This window comes from Accipiter gentilis, chromosome 12 (assembly GCF_929443795.1).
Source record: "Accipiter gentilis chromosome 12, bAccGen1.1, whole genome shotgun sequence".
Classification (NCBI taxonomy): Eukaryota; Metazoa; Chordata; class Aves; order Accipitriformes; family Accipitridae; genus Astur; species Astur gentilis.
This window is the reverse complement of record NC_064891.1, coordinates 20811875-20828881: the sequence shown is the minus strand read 5'-3', so window position 1 is coordinate 20828881 and position 17007 is coordinate 20811875. Positions and strand designations below refer to the sequence as shown.

Sequence of the window (17007 nt, the reverse complement as noted above, 5' to 3'; positions counted from 1 at the left end):
GGGAAGGTATCGGGAGGGTAGGATTGTCAGTACATCATGGTTTCCCTCTGCCATTCCTTCCCTCTCACACTGTTCCCCTGCTCTGGCATGGACTCTTCCCATGGGCTGCAGTCCTTCAGGAAAAAACCTGCTCCAGTATGGGCTCTCCATGGGCCACAGTTCCTTCAGGAAACCTCCAAATGCTGCAGTGTGGGGTCCTCCATGAACTGCAGGGGATATCTGCTCCAGTGCCATAGATCACCTCCTCGTCCTTCTCTGAACTTGGTGTTCCCTCTGCTGTTTCTCATTCTTTTCATTCCTACCTCCCCTCTCTCTGTCTGGCTTTTTTTTTTTCCTTTTCTTAAATATGTTTTCAAAAAGGTGCCTCACACTTGGCTGATGGGGTCAGCCTGTGGTGGGTCTGTTGCAGAGAGGTAGAAAAACCTCTATAAATTGAATGCTTGTGCTGCTGGTGTAACCAAAGTTGTGTGCAATCTGCATACCTAGTTTGCCTTGCCATTTTGTAGGGGCATGGGAGGAATTAGCAAAGGGAGGCTATAACTGTAGTTATAATTCATCTATTTGATACACTGTAGTTCATTAACAGAAAACTTTGACACAGAGTTAGGGTTGCCTGGAGGTATAACCATGCCCTTCTGGAATGCCTTGTGCAACAAAACTCACTCTGATGACCAAGAATACACAGACAACCTTAAACACTACAGATTGCACAGCCAAAGGAGATTTGCCTGCACCAAAGCTGTATTCACTGCCTTAGCTATAGCTACTGTGAATATTGGAAGGCTTAATTAAAGCAGTTTGGCAGTGACAGAATGATGCAGTCTGGAAGGACTCAACTGTGATGGAATTGAGTGAAACTTTTGTCTTCCATGGGGATGCATGTGGCACAAAGAAAGGAGTGGATATGCATCTCAAGAGATTTAATATGTCTCTTGTTCAGTACTGCTTCAGTTGCAGAACCTAGGGTGGTTTTGCTATTGACAGCAATTAGGTTGGAGATGAGCATAGCCTGGGTGTTTAATGAGAGGAAAATAAAAATGCAACATCCTTAAGGAGAAGAGGGCTGTAAAATGAAGCACACACAACATTTTTTACCATGAAACAAGAAAGCGTTTTAGTGGTAAAGGCAGATCTTGTTTTATATTGTTTGTAAACAGAGGTATTCATGGCATGGGTTGCTGTTGAAAACAGTGTCTGAATGCATATGCTAATTAATTCTTACTTCCTACTTGTCAGAACTTTGAGATTTGCTAGTCTCAGCATTCATGGACATGATACTCAGCCAAGGAAATAACTGTGTGTTATTCTTTTACCTCTCAATTTCCCAGGGTTTTGTTGATTGTGGTGGTTACAGAGTACCTTTAGGTGTTAGAGATCACCGTTACCAAGTTGGTTTGCACTTGAAGTGCTACTTGTAGCTGGGCAGGGAAAAAGGAGGCTCTGGTTTCAACACACAGTACGCCTTGAGTTGGTCATGATTTGCAAGCATGGAAGATGTAGCTAACAGCTTAGTGAGAGGAGTCACAGATATCTGTGTGTCTAAATTCCAAATTTTGTCAGCTTTAATTTTTAGTGGTTACAATTGCTTGAAGGAAAAAAAAAAAGGAAAAAAATTATTACTTTCTATGCCTTCACCCCTTCCTTGTGACTCTTTATAGCATATTTGTCAGCAGTGCTATCCGTTTTGTCCTGTCGCTCTATGTCACTGCAGCTTAAAAATATTCCTTGCTTTCTGGCACTAGATGCAGATTCATTCATTCATGTGGTCACTCCCAAATAAGCTGTGCTGTGCCAGCTGGCCTTGGGGCCAAGGAATAATTCCTCACTCTTTGTTTCTATTTGTATAGGCATAGAGGCCTATGATAAAGTCATGAGAACAGGACTTTGGAATTGTTATTTTAAGGCAGCTTGCGTAGAAGAAAATTACTTACGTCAACCCCATGTTCTATGATAGCCTTATAGCTATCATCACCATCCTACTCAGTTGCTAATGGGACTTCTATAGAAGCTCCACTGCACAGAGTCAGAATTTATGGCTTCCAAAGAAGCCGTTGGCTTCCAGGAGCCATTGGTGACTGTGTTCTTTCCCTGTGCATTGAGGAGGACAAGGCATCTTTTCCATGGCTTGGTCTTACCGTCAGTCACCAGACAATGGAGATCATGTACAAGCATGTACCTGGAAAAGCTGATGTCCCACCTGCTGACACCATTGATGCTTTGTGGAAGTTTATCTGCTTGAGACTCCTTCACCAATGCTGAAACAAAACATTGGCTATCCAGAGTTATGAGTGCTTTCAGAAGATCCCAGATTGTGAGGGGAAAAAAGGGGACATTAAACTGACAAAAACCCCTTTAGGTCTTTAAGTCAATAGTTAACATTTGCACCGTATCTGTCATAGCTGGAGAACTTAAAACTTACAAACTTTAGAAATTCAATGAATTCTCTCTAAGTTGTCCCAGGTAGATCTTCATTATTATTGATAGAAAATACTAAAGGATGAGGTCCTAAAAAGGAATTATGTCAAGTGATAAAAATACAGTACAGGCAAGAGATTTTGGATAAGTTACCTTATCCAAATGCCTGATACCCAAAGCTAGGAAGATTGTCTAGGGTAAAATGAAGCCCAGTCACTGTCCTGCAGTAGGCAGTTTAAGAAAGAGAACTGTTGTCTGAAGACATCAGAAAAAAATGTAGAATATTGAGTGATGCATGAAAGCAGAAAGCTTGTTACAGAAAAAAGTTGCAGAAATTATTCATAATGATCTAATTTTCTTTGAATTAGTTGTAGTGAGCATGCCAAAGGAATAACCAAAGGAAATATAGATTAATGTCTCATTTGTTATCTTGTGACTAAAAGAAGAAAAAAAAGATTCTTGCAAATGTGATGTAAAAAGTCACAATTAAGGTTAATGAGGAGCAGAAATTCCCAGCTGTCATAACTGATGATTATGAATAACTGCTATTCAGTATTGCTGCCTTAGAGGATTGGGAAGTTCTATGTACTACTAACTGGATCAATATTAAGTGACTTGAATGCTTTGAGATTGACCAAAAGCATGGTTTGACTTCTCAATACTTCATGCAAAAATGGTAGACTCTGTCAATTACAAGAAATATTGGGATGGTTTTTTTGGTGGGAGAGAAAATTTTGGCTCATTGGGAAACTGATGGCTCAAAAGATCCCAAGCTGGAATTACTAATACGTCCTATATTACTGCAAGACTATAGATTTCAAGCTAACCGAAGGAAGTATATGAGTTTCAGAAGAGCTGGGAAAGGCAGCCTTTAAATAGAGCGGTTTCTCAGTTTTACCTATGGTAAGAGATAGCACACTGCTACAATACATTATCACTGTGCCATATTAGACTTAAGCATATTTTAAATTTCTCTTAAATTCTGTTTTGTTGCTTTAACAAGATCTGTCATTTGTGGTAGAACAGCCATTAAAGTTGTGTAATGATTACTGACATGCAGTATTTCATTTTGAAAAGCCCAGTACAGTTGCTTCCTGAAAGGCGTTGAATAAAAAAAAGGTGCAAGCTGATGGCTTCTGTTCATCTCACAACAAAAATGCTGTATTTGGGTCTAATGCAGATTCCTTCAGCAATACTGTCCCTGTATTTTAAAATGTGATTTCAAGAAAGCAACTTAACACATAAAAAGTTAGTTGCAATTCTTTGTTTTCCTCAACTACAACTTGTGAAAAAAATGCTTTAGAAACCATTCTCAGAGTACTTACAATGTTTTTATTTTTACTGGAGGCAGTCCTTAGAATGATGGGGTTTTCATGCTTTTTTATTCTGATGACCATTTAACATTTTCCAATGGACAATAGGGGGGTTTTATTCATTACATTTTGCTTAGGTGCCCTGCTGACCAAAAGCTGAAAACCTCTTGATTTGGGCATATGGTAGTCGACCCAGTACACACACGTACACACACACACACGCACGTGAAATAAGCAGTAGTATATGAATAAGCTCACCTGTTTGATGTCGGAAAGTGGATAAGCTCTAAGCTGTTCCAGTTAGAAGTAGATAAATTCTGATTGCTCCTGAAGACTCCAATGAATGTAATATAATGCCCTTGCCTTATAGTGCTTGGAATGCAAGATATGAGTGGGTAAATACAGCAAATATACTAGGTAGAAATAGGTGTATTTGAACCTGTAGGTGTCTACTGGTAAATCCATATGTTCTAGAAGTCTCGAACACTCAGTGTAAATAATTTGCAATAGTTTGAAAACCAAACCATCTTTTAATTTTGCTTGTTTAACTTTTCATAGTCAGTCCTTGATCCACAAAGCAATACCTGATTTTTTTGTGAAATGTAGATATAAATTAAAACAACTCTCTATTCCAAGTGGTAGATGCAACATTTTACCTTGCCTGTATCACAACAATTATAACATCTGGATTTTTTATGTGGCTAGTGCTCATACTATGTACCTGCCAACATGGATCGAATGTACAGTGCAAACCACAAAAAAAATTGCATTGGTTGAATAAGCAGAGTTAGGAATTTTATTGATCATAAACAGTATGGGAATGAACACATAAAGCAGTGTGATTACATTGTATTAAAGCAACATTATTTTATTATTAGATTATGATTATGTGTGTCATAAACTCATGAACAATATGGTTATGCATTATTATATTATTATTATTATTTTATTACTATATTCTAACATGACCACAATTCTCATCATTTAATATGTTCTGGCATAGACCATATCTCATACTTGAGTTAGACCAGTGTTATTCAAAAGCAACACTATTAATGTATCATCATATAAAACAGCTGCACATATTTGTTCATAAATATAACTTAGAAAAAAAAATTATTTCTACTAGAAAAAAAAATCAGCGCAGGTTACATAATGGTAAATTTACCATCTGGACAGAGCAAACAACACCAGAAAATACAGGTTTATAGGAAGATTGAATAATCAAAACATAAAATAGAGTGTGTGTATATATATATATATATATGCTTTTAAATATATATAAAAATGTATTTCTATTTTTTTATATATATGTGCTGCATGTTGACCCCCTTAAGCATCAGATAGTTTTCCATATCACATATTATGCACATTTATTTAATTTGAAAGGCACAACCACTTACAGAAAGATATAGAAAGTTTTGGCACTGAACAAACTTTGGCTATTCTCAGCTCTATTTCATCAGGTTTAAAGAAAGCAGTATTTTGTGTAAAACTGTAATCACAAAGTAGGAAGTCAGAATTACTGAACCTCTTTTTATGCTAAAGAAGCTAATGGCACCGGGAGAAGTGATGTAAGGCAGAAGAGTTTCAGTCAGCTGCAAACTTTGTTAAAGCCTGTAACTTTGACAAATACTCTTTGCTCAAAAGAAAGTGCAGATAATCCTTTTTATGCTGTAAAAGTGGTTGATGTGAGACATATGAAAGGAAAGTGAGGTTGCTGGAGGATATATTAAGCCACATAGCAGGTTGGTTTATCTGGGTTACTACCGAGTTTCTGTAATTGTACATGGAGATTGAACTCTGGTCTGTATGTATTGAAGTGGAAAGCTTGCAGGAGTATTGAGTCTCACTAGGTAAAGAAACAAAGGGGCAAAGTTTGAGGACTTCATGGAATTACAGTCTGGGAGTGAAACCATGCTGTTGTTTTTTCTTGCCTAGGGAATTTGAATATAATGAAAGACAAGATAAATCTTAAGTAAATACTTGGTTTTAGAAATTTGCAAGCACTGTGGACACATCCTGTTGGAATATAAACCTGGTTATGTTCCCCAGGGAAATCAAATTTTGAAGGAATTGCATGACAGATTAAATTCTTTTCTTGGGTGACATAGCTTTAGAGTCACAGTTGATAGGAACTCTGTCATGACCCATTTCTGTTGGACATATGTTTTTACAAATGGATTCTAATAAATTAGTTGAGGATGAAGGTATTTACATCAATTCATTTCTTTTGTCCACAAGGACATGTTCTAAAGATTATGCCTCATACATGAGATAACTCCTGACATTTCTTCAACTGCTTCCCTCCCCATTCACCATCTGGCTGAGACTTTGAAGCTTTTACCCAATAATTAGTCACCACTCATCTCTGAGAAAATCTGATTCAGACTCAGAAGGAAGAGAACCAGGATAAGATATTCATTTGTATGCTAAAGTTAAATTAAGGTTCTTTAGCCTTAGGTATTTCTCAAGAAATCTCCCTGATTTCTGTTTATTTTCTAACTTCATTCCTTTTCCCCCTATTTTTTCACTTTTAGAGGTAGTGATCTACCTATGCCATGGCACAGATCAGCCAGTCATTTAAACAGATATTTCATTCTTTATTGTATTTGCCCGTCTTTTCCCCCATTTTTACAAATCCAATTGATTCCTGATCAGCTTGACTTGACCAAGAAAATACCACCTCTAATAAGCATTCAGAAGAGGGTGAGGTTTTGGAAGATTTTTATTTCTTTATGTCTGTCTTTAAGGTGTTGATTATTGGCCTAATTAAGCCTTTTGATAAGGAGATGAGAATTCTCCAACATTTCCAAGTTTTGGAGGAAAATAGTTGGAAGGAAACAGCTTAGAGATGCTGATTTGATCTTCTTATTGCAAAATACATAACCTACTCATTTATGGCTTTCTTTTCCTCCTTAAGTGCATGTAATATTCCATGGAGAGCATAGTAGCAAAGTTTAATTGCTCTTTCTCTGCCTCTAGAGAAGGTGTAGCTCTTTACACACTAGAGAATAGTTTCCTTTTAAGTATGGCTTAGTGTCACGTTGATCAGTCTTCTGATGTTGTACAGAAATTCTGGTATGCAATGCTGTTTCTATTATTAGTAAGGTACACCTTCATGTAGATGAGCTGCAAGTGAAAGCCACTTTGGATAAAAATTTCTCAAGGATACCAATACTGACTTGAGGATACAATGAAGTTTGTGTATCTTGCTTTCGCTTCATCCACTTGTTCTCAGCTGCTAGTTCATTCTCACATTCTTAATCCTCCTGCCAAGACATCCCATCATGACCTTGCCTCAGTGACTCAGGATGGGAATTTCCAAAGTTTTCCAAAAGCCCCCTTTGATGCCTGTTAGGGGGAAGACATGAGTGATTTGACTGCAGTTGTGGGAAATACTCTTTGAAATTTACTGTTTAACTTTGAAATTGCAAGCATATCCTTATTCCCATCCAGCCCCTTGCCAAATTCTGCTACTTAGAAAGAACGGATGCAGTAGATTCACAGTGAGTTGGAATAATTTTGATTTCACTGATATTATTTAAGGTGGCTCTCACTTCTTTTTCCTTCCTCCTGTTTTCTTCCAGTCCTGTAGTGGATGTTTCATTTTTCCTGTCTTTCCAATACTACAAGGAAGAGGTTGGCAGCTCAGTCATCTTTGAGTATAACTGTGAGAAAAGCAAATCTTATGATATTGGAGTTATTGATAATTACAGCTAGGCTAATCTTAGATGACTTTATTATAAAATTGTTCCTATATATTTGTTCCATATTCTTCTTATAAGAAATGCAACAAATTATTAATAGTTCCATCCTGTTGTGGTGTTGCCCACATTAAAGCAGGAAAGGATGGCAGGCAGGGAAAGAGATTCACAAGGATGATGGGGCACTTAGTTTGGGTTTAGTGGACAGTAGAACCACAGTACCTGTGATGCAGCTGTCTAGACAAATGAGTTGACTAGCATTGTACATGTAATTCACATACTTGGAATGGGTAGTGATGTGATTATCTAGTGCTATGTGTCATAGGAGAGCTAATTCGCAACATGCCTCTGTCATAGTCAGTTTACCTGGATGCCATAACCTACTGGGCAGTAATTTTCTATGTAAATGCAAATGTCCTTTACCTTGCTTTACAAAATAGATGATACTTCCAGAAACATTCACTGATCAACTGGTGTGATAGGGGGTTAATATTGTTGCTGCAGTGTAGCCACTTGAATCCCTATGATCTGCTGCACCTGCATGTCTAGTATTCCTACTTAGAGGTAGAAGTACTGAAAAATGGAACAGTTCTTTGGTACTCAAAAATATAACTGGCAAAACATGCAGGCAATGGTAACTCAGTGAGATTTTCTGTTAAGGCATATAACAATATCACTATTTTTCGGGTGCTGAACTAGACTTACAAAAAAATAAAACAAACCCTGAATCTCTGTTGAAATCTCTGTTGGGCCTGCTCAGAAAGCTGCAGCACGTAAAACAAAGAAAGAGCAGGCTGTTGCTTTCAGGAGATTAAATCAACATACACTGTACTGGCTTCTACAGTAGAAGTAGACACCTCCTTGCTTTCTGTTAAACTTTGGATCTGGACCCTTGGTTGGAAAAGTTGAAACACTGCTTTAGCTATAGAGAATGCTTGTTGATAGATATAGATATATAGATATAGCAAAACATGCTGTTTGCCCTCCTTTGTAAGTGTTACCACTGTACATTGGGCTGACCGAATCAAATGTTCATTGTCTCTCTGAGCTTTTGCCACATGGAGCTGGAATGCATCCTAAAGTATGTTTCTAACTATTATTTTCCTCACATAGCCATGTGAACAAGATGGATAATCTGAAATTGCTGCTGAGCCCCCAGCTACTTCACTACAGGCAAAGAATCCCCCTCTTTTTTATATTTTCCCAAAACCAGTGAAGCTCCCAATAAGAGAACTAGCTAAAGTTCAGAATTTGCCTTTTTCCACTACCATTAATGATTCTGGCATTCACAAAGTTCTCATTTCCAAATGAACTAGTATCAGTAATCACTTGTATCAATCCCTTCAAAGGGGATTTTAATAGAGAAAAAGATGAAACCACTCATACCATCACTCAAGTCAAATGAGGAGTCACTTGTTTCTGCTTCGGCAAAACAGACCATCAGCTATAGACCTGCAGCACTCTGTTAACCTGCTCTTTGCTTGCTTTTAAGGTTCCCGTGGCTGTTGGCTTCTCACTGAAGGCATTTTGCCCATTAAAATAGCATCTCCCTGGTTAAAGAATGGGCAAATGGACCATTGCCTCTGGGCTGTGATTAATTATTTCAGACTTATGCATCCACATCGGTAAATGCCTAAGAAGGGCCACTCAGGATGTAAGAGCTTGCTTTGGGTATCAGAGGAGAATACTCCTTCAGTGTACTCAACTGTGATAATGCCATATTACTAGCTTAATTAAATCACTGTATAACCTCAGTCAGAAATTGAAGTAAGTTAAAAAATTGTGGGGAAACTGTCAGATGCTACTTTTAAGGTCCAAATGTCTACTAAGGAAATGAAATGGATAATTTGTACTGTGCCCTGTAATTGTAAAAGACAGTTGGACATTGCAGAAACTGAAACCTATTGAACATGCAGCATAGATGGACTGCTTAAAAGAAAATCTGGACTGCAGAAATTATTGGTTAAATTCTCTTATGTGTTTTAAGAGGGAGGTTTTGTGACTACTAGTCCTTGTATAAATGTACTGATGCTGATCCAGAATTGACTTTGAACTGTGAGGACTTTCAAACATCTCCTGTGAAATTATCTGCACAGTACCTGATCAACAGGTGCTCAAATATTCGGAGCCACAACGTTCCGTTGATAAGCAACCAATATTTATCTTGAGGGTCTCATAAAAGAACAAAAAGGGAGATGTCAGACATCATCTGCACTAGTGCTACTTGCATTATCCTGTTAAAATATAGACAGAAATACAGAAACTGAATACTGGGAAAGGAAAGGAAAATAGATTTTAAATTATTGCAAAGTCAGGAACACATAATTATGTAGTCCAAAACTTCTGTGGAAGAGCATTATTCTTCTCTTCTGGTGTCAAAACGTAGAGTTATTTTTCTTTCTGAACATAGAAACACTCTGCTATGAGTCACCTTAGTCCCAAACTGAGTTGGATTAATTGGAGAAAATACAATATTAATCTCTCTCTTAGCTTTTACCAACAGTAGTTGTAAAAGATTAGATAGTAAATGCCACACAAATTACTAGACCTTGTGTAGAAGAAATACCTTCCTCAACCTAGGGATGCTTACTTCAAAAGTAGGCACCCTCAATTAGTTTTTTACTGTTCTGCCTGCAGTACTAACAAGTCAGATCAGATTCATGCATGTCTTAGTCATATTGAATCTTTTCCTCCAGGATATGTATGAATTCTCTCACTAAAAAAAAAGAATACCAACCTGGTCTTAATTTAGTCCATCCTTTGTACAGATCAGATCACTTCTTATAACCATAGGATTCAGGATGTAGTAAAGCTTTCAACTGGCAGCTTAGCTCTCAGAAGAAAGGAAGACCCCAAGAGAAATACTGAAGAACTAGATAAGCAAAAGGCCTTTTTTGGTTCTAGAATATGCATCTGGAACAGGTAGAGGTGAAATGAAATAAAAGAGATATGGCCAATGTCCAACAGGAAGTGGCTAACAGGGTGGCAAGCTGAGTGGCCACAGAGTTAGCGATATGATTTGGGAAAGACAAATTCATAGTATTTAACATACTTGCCACTGGTAAATGATTTAATGAAAAACAGAATAAAATTAATCAGGTAACTGATTTTCATAATGGCCAAGGTAAAGAAAACTACCTGAGCAAAAAAGCTGTTTTGTTTCTCCCATCATGAATACTGCTGGACTGTGTCTCAAGCTCCCTCAAAGCTAGAAATAAGGAAAATTCCTTTATCTCTTTGATTAAAGACCACAGTTGTAACTTGGTATTACTTTGCCTATGCATGTGACATCAGGTAAGAGAAAATCATATTCAAGGCATACCATTGCTTTAAGGAAAAATTTAGAATGTAGGATCAGTTTACTTCAAACTATGTCATAAACACTTCTTTCTTTGATGTTTTGCAGTGACAAAGAATTTATTCCTTCTGTGATACCTCTGCCAGTATTTAATCCTGATATCAATGCACTTATGAATTTAGCAATCAGTCTATAAGTCACCTGGAAGATGACATCCACTGTGCTCACATTTGTGTTCTTTTCTCTTGTAGTTTACTGGAGATTCAGCTCCTAAGAGTGCTGAAGATTGACTGTTGGGAGTAACCCAGCAATAAGACAGTACCAGGCAGTGTATTTGTTGCCATAACAAGATTGAGACTTCCTTCCTGGTAAGCAGACAGTTGAATGACTCAGCCAGTTATCAAACTGTTGTGGTTTAACCCCAGCCAGAAACTAAGCCCCACACAGCTGCTCACTCACTCCTCCCCAGCGGGATGGGGGAGAGAATGGGAGGAGTAAAAGTGAGAAAACTCGTGGGCTGAGATAAAGACAGCTTAATAGGTAAAGCAAAAGCTGCATACACAAACAAAGCAAAACAAGGAATTCATTCACGACTTCCCACGGGCAGGCAGGTGTTCAGCCATCTCCAGGAAAGCAGGGCTCCATCACGCCTAATGCTTACTTGGGAAGACAAACACCATCACTCCAAATGTCCCCTCCTTCTTTCTTCCCCCAGCTTTATATCCTGAGCATGATGTCATATGGTCTGGAACATCCCTTTGCCCAGTTGGGGTCAGCTGTCCTGGCTGTGTCCCCTCCCAACTCCTTGTGCCCCCCCAGCCACTGGCTGGTGGGGTGGGGTGAGGAGCAGAAAAGCCCTTGGCTCTGGGTGAGCACTGCTCAGCAGTAACCAAAACATCCCTGGGTTATCAGCACTGTTTCCAGCACAAATCCAAAACACAGCCCCATAGTAGCTACTGTGAAGAAAAGTAACTCTAAACCAGCCAAAACCAGCACACAAATGAAGATGGAGAAATGGGGGTACCTGGAGGAAAGAATTACTTATTACAGGTAGCAGTTGGTATGATATGGTTATGAATTGTGAAGAAAGCAGTTACTTTAGAAAGAGCTAAAAGAAGACTATACAACATTTCAGAACTAACAGGGGACAGGTGAGGCATTGAGTCTTAGAAATACAGTTATCATGATTTCCAATAACTGGTCAAAAGTGATTCCTGCCTTCAAAGTTCTTGCCCCAAAAGGAGACCAACGTTACAAACTCTCCTACATAGGAAAGATTTCTACCTAAGAAATGTGTAAGAGATGTGGTGTGTGTAAGAGATTTGGTCACTCCTTTATTCAGAGAATGAAATTTACACTACTTTACTTTGGTTGAAATTTAGATTGAAATCTTTGGTAATTGCTAAAGGAACTGTAGTAATTACCATAATGAGTAAGGCAGTGTCTGTGTCAGAGGTAGCAAATGAAGTAACAAAGCATGTTCTGTCATTGGACAATGGAACCAAGCACCAGCATTACCTTCTGTTGAGAAGACTGGAGGTAATTTTTAATGCCCTTATGCTACCATTGTACAAAAAGGAAAAAATGTAAGGAAGACTCTTTAAAGAAATATTCTAACTTTTGACTTTAAATTCTTAGGTAAAAGAAGTAATTGGGTTTACCTGAAAACCATAGTAGAAATAAATATATCAAGACGTAGCCAATAGACCTTTGAGACAAATAGGCCTCAGCTTGTGGTTTGACATTAGTTCGTTGAAGGAATGTTAATAAGAAAAAAAAATTGCAAGGAAAACTGTCAGACATGACTAACAACAGAAGTGAGAGATGAGCTAGGATCTTCTAGGAGTACAGATGGTAAAGGGATAGATTTCAGATAACAAAAATAGCTATAGCCAAATGCTTTAAAAGGTTATGATAATTTTATATTAATATTAATAAAAGAAGAGCTTTTCTCTGAAACCCCATTCAGTTAGCCCTAAACTGATGTTCATGAGGAGGTTCCTACTGCAGATACCCTGAGATCTTCTTACAGAATTTTGTTGAAATGTTGGTAAATTAGGCAGGATTTCTTTTCTGGTGGACTTACCAAAAGACTTACTTTAAGTCAAGAAGAAGCTTTAAACACTGTTAAATTCCTTTCATTTATATTTCCTAAGTATTATCATTTGTATGTATTCAGTTATGAATACATTGTGAATTACAGGGATTTTATTATTCTTTGTTTACATGTTATGCTATGTAAGTAGGATTGTAAGTGATGTTCTTTCCAGTTTATTGTTGGTGATAATCTAATTTCTCTGAGGATGTTCGTGGAAGAATCTTGGTTCCCAGCTTGTGTCATTTGGTCAGTGTTTGCATTCCTTCTGTATAACCTTTACAAAACTCTGTATAAATTCTGTAAAATTCTTTTCTTCATACTCCTCACATTCTTTGCATTTTGCTGATGTTTTGGAATTCAACTGAAAAACAAAATGCAATAGTAAAGCAGCGTATTGATCTATTTATTCTGATAGAGAACTAACCGTTGTTTGTCCTGTCTTTGTGAATAACTCCAATGCAGTCAATGGCTACAGAAAGCATTGCTGGAGGCTTCCATGGTACTTATGGTCTATGCAGCTCCTGGCTTGCTTTCCGAGTAGAATCAGCTTTCAAAGATACAGCACTTCAGTGAAAGATGCAATTGGCTGTCCCTTTGAAAATTAGGATACTTTTCTGTACGTGTCTAAGCATACCTGACTTTAGATACTGAAGTTATAAACTGTTATTTATACATAAACTTTCAAATGCCCTGACACACATATGCATGCACAGTCTGAAGTATTTGCTTTGATGGGAATCCTGAAAGTATTTTTCTGAAAAGCACTAAATTCTGCTTTTTCATTGTTGTATGTGTAGCTTTTTCATTGTTATATGTACAGGTTACTGGATCCCATTTGCTTTCATCTGTACCATCCCACCTTTTATATAACAAAAGAGGTACTTCTGCTACTGAAGAAACACTTTTGATTTGCCTCTTTTTCCACAGACCGTTGGTGTTACTTACCTTGTTATTTTCTAAGCTTGCGTTTCCATTTTTCCATATGTTCCATACATCCTGTGTTTTACTACAATTTTTGATAAGACATTCTTGAAGAATCACTTCTGTCTCTAAGAAAAAGCATCTCATTACAGGTTCTTGGCATTCTTTCTGAAAAAAATGAAGTTGTAATCGTTTTACGATTAAAAAGGAATAAGTGAATGTAAGATATAATTTACCACAAAGTGGCTGATTTTTATTTACCAGCTATGTCTTCTTACTTATCAAATACTTTTAAATATCTGCAAAGATTGGCTGTGACAGCTAGCAACATAAAGGCCAGCCAATTTGCTAAAATGAGGTGAAACTGTGTCTTAGTGAAGAACATAGGAAAATAATTAATTAGGATAGAAGTCTGGGATATAGTTAGACATAGTGGCATTAAAATAGTATTATTCTTAGTAGTTCTAGCACTTTCATTCAGAGATCTGAATTCAGAATAGGTAGGGGACAAGAGAAAGTAGATATTACCCGTATTTCACAAATTAAAGAAAAAGAAGCAGAGGTACTAATTTCTCCATCAAGTCAACAATAAAGCCAAGAATAAGTCCTAGGTTGTCTGACTTTCATATCAGACTGTCCCACTTCAAGAAAATCCTCCTGACATTACAAGGTATTAAATCAGCCATTAAAATGGATTAACCTCTCTGGCTCAGTTCAGTTAAGAGAATATGTGTGTGGATGTGGACATGCATGTCTTGTGACCTTTTTTCCTGTCATGTACAAGGCTAACTGTACAGACACATCAGACTCTGTGCTTTCTCAGGCTTGCCAGATCCACTGAATACATCAACATTGCTGTATTCTGCGTGCATGCTGAGACTATTCTGCATGAGGTAGTCAGTCCATCGTTTCTAGGAAATCTTTCATTAACTCTTTACGTGCAGGATTCATGTATCATCTGTGTTTGGCGCAGTCCTTGTGTGAAAGTTTATGTTGTCAGGAAAGCAATGTCACAGAAGCAAGGCTACTACCGCAGCAATGAATCCAGCCAATTCCACCCGGCCTATACCAAGATGACTGGATTCATTTTCTTGGTGGGATGCATGTGTCCCATGGAGTGCAGACTGAGGTCCACAGCAACAGATTATGAAGAAGTCTCTTCAGGAATGAATTTATGGAAACTGCATTTAAGATGGTTATATTTTACATAGGTTTCTATGATTGTATTAAGAATTATATTGACAAGTTAACATAATTCATCCCTTGCAGGATAAAATATAATCTGCAACTATTAGAAATCTAAATCCTTGAGACTACCTAGGTATTTGCTGCTAAACTAAGGAGTGACAAAAGCAGAGAAATGCACAGGTAGATGCTGACAGTTACTCTCCATATTCCACTTCTCTGGTATTTTATTCTATTAAATAATGCATGGTGTTAAATAATTGTCTTTGGCAGTTTCTTTGACACTTTTTTCCTCCCTCAATTTACAAACGAATACCAACATTATTTTAGTAGTGTTCACTTTGATAAGATCATTTGGATCATCTGTTTTAATTGATTAATTTTAATAGCTTACATAATTTATCATAAGTACTTTAACTAACAGAACTGTTCCTTCCAAGGCAAATTATTTGATTTGAAACTTTTCTCAAATTAGACCAAGGCTGCCTTAGGAAAAAGTTGCTAGTAAAGAAATGAAGCTACCTTATTAGACCAGTTGTGGTCAAATTTTAAGTTTACTTACACCCTCATCTGTGTTTGCAGTATATAAACTGACATCAATGTCCTAAAAGAAAACAAAAGTTAGAATTATGAACGTTAACTAACAGATTTAGAGATAATAAAGCTAACTCTGCACGACATGGATTAGCTCCAAGTTGAAAGGCCCAGTCCATCCAGGTACTGGGAGCCAGCAAGTCAGGGGATCTTAAAGTCACTTAGTAACCCACAGGATGGGCTTCACTATGAGGAGGACTCATCAGAATCGAGTCCCACCGTACTTTCTCTGAAGGACCTAACTCCCAAGCCCACTGTCCCTTTTCTTAGGAAAAGTGAGAAAGAAAATGATGTTTAATTCTAGAGTACGCGGTATTTGGTCAATTCTAATTCCCTTTAACCTTCTATTGCTTTGCTTCCACCCATGAAATGGCATTATACAAACACCATCCTTTTTCCTGCTCCCTGTCACTGACACTTCTTAGCTGAGTACAGTGCTAAATATTTAATTATGTCTGCTCCTATGATTATATGAAATGCTGACTTTTTCATGAACTTACTTTGGATGTCTTGATCTGCTCCAAATCTTTCAGAACTTCAGCCCACTTGCAATGACCTGCTGCTGTCTTTGGTACATAAGCACTAAAACAGAAGAAAACCAGTGACCATTGCGCTAAACAGCAGGTATACATAAATTTTATGCTGAAAAAAAGTCAGAGATTATTAAGATACTATAGATACATTGTTTGTATGTATATATACATATGGTAAATGTGTGGGGCAAGTATATTTGACAAATAAAATCATATAGATACATAAAATCTGTGTCTCAGAGTCACCCGCTGTACAAACACTTAATGTGTTTTTTAAAAAAGCCGGGTTTATAGCATGTAATTGCAAGAGAAAGGTTCAACTACCTAATGTAAAATAGCTACAATTCTTTTGAAGTATACAAAAAAAATCACCAATTTCAAAGTCTCTTATACTGAAATTTTCTACCAGCCCCTGATACTGTGCATTTTCTACCTTAAGCCCTGTAGAAATATTATTTGTCATTTTAGATGTAATTTTTTGCATACAGGAAAGCTTCCTTCTGCTATGGATAGGATTTTGCTCAAAGTGAACCACTAAAGGGTGGAAGGAAGATTTCCTTCTCCTTGAAAGATTTTTGGAATGTGAATTGCGGTTTTAATATGTCCCCACTTGGATCTTTAATTTTGATGTCTTTCAGTACTGCTGTACTATAAATAATATATGACAATGTAGGGAAAGACAGACCAGTTGTTTTGGGAAGCTGGTTTAAAACAAGCAGTTGTTAAACATTTAATCCTTAACCAAAGGCTCGAATATTACAAGATTTTGGGGAAAGGAAAAAAGAGATGGGTTTATAACAAGAATCAGAAGACACTTGCTTGCCATGTTTTTGCCAGGGGGAGAGAGAGAGAGAAGAAATGTCAGACCTTAGCAAAGACTGAAGGGGCACAAGAAGAAAACAAGTGGGGCATGTAGGCCCTTAGAAGCAGGGCCACTTTTCTA

The 17007-nt window shown here is 37.4% G+C and overlaps 1 protein-coding gene across 15 annotated transcripts in view; it reads right to left on the bottom strand.

Annotated features, from left to right (window-relative positions):
* Positions 1 to 4501: 4501 nt before the first annotated feature.
* Positions 4502 to 17007, bottom strand: part of IL15 (interleukin 15) — a 51665-nt gene continuing 39159 nt past the window's right edge. For 9 of the 15 annotated variants that reach the window (XM_049814723.1, XM_049814715.1, XM_049814716.1 and 6 more), the window contains 4 exons: positions 16032 to 16113; positions 15500 to 15541; positions 13777 to 13920; positions 4502 to 13192 (listed from right to left, as the gene is read on the bottom strand). In XM_049814723.1, the coding sequence (XP_049670680.1) occupies positions 13079 to 13192; positions 13777 to 13920; positions 15500 to 15541; positions 16032 to 16113 (382 nt within the window). In that variant the 3' untranslated portion in view covers positions 4502 to 13078. The remainder of the gene's footprint in view (positions 13193 to 13776; positions 13921 to 15499; positions 15542 to 16031; positions 16114 to 17007) is intronic. The other 6 variants (XR_007507751.1, XR_007507748.1, XR_007507752.1 and 3 more) reach the window with 6 other exon arrangements.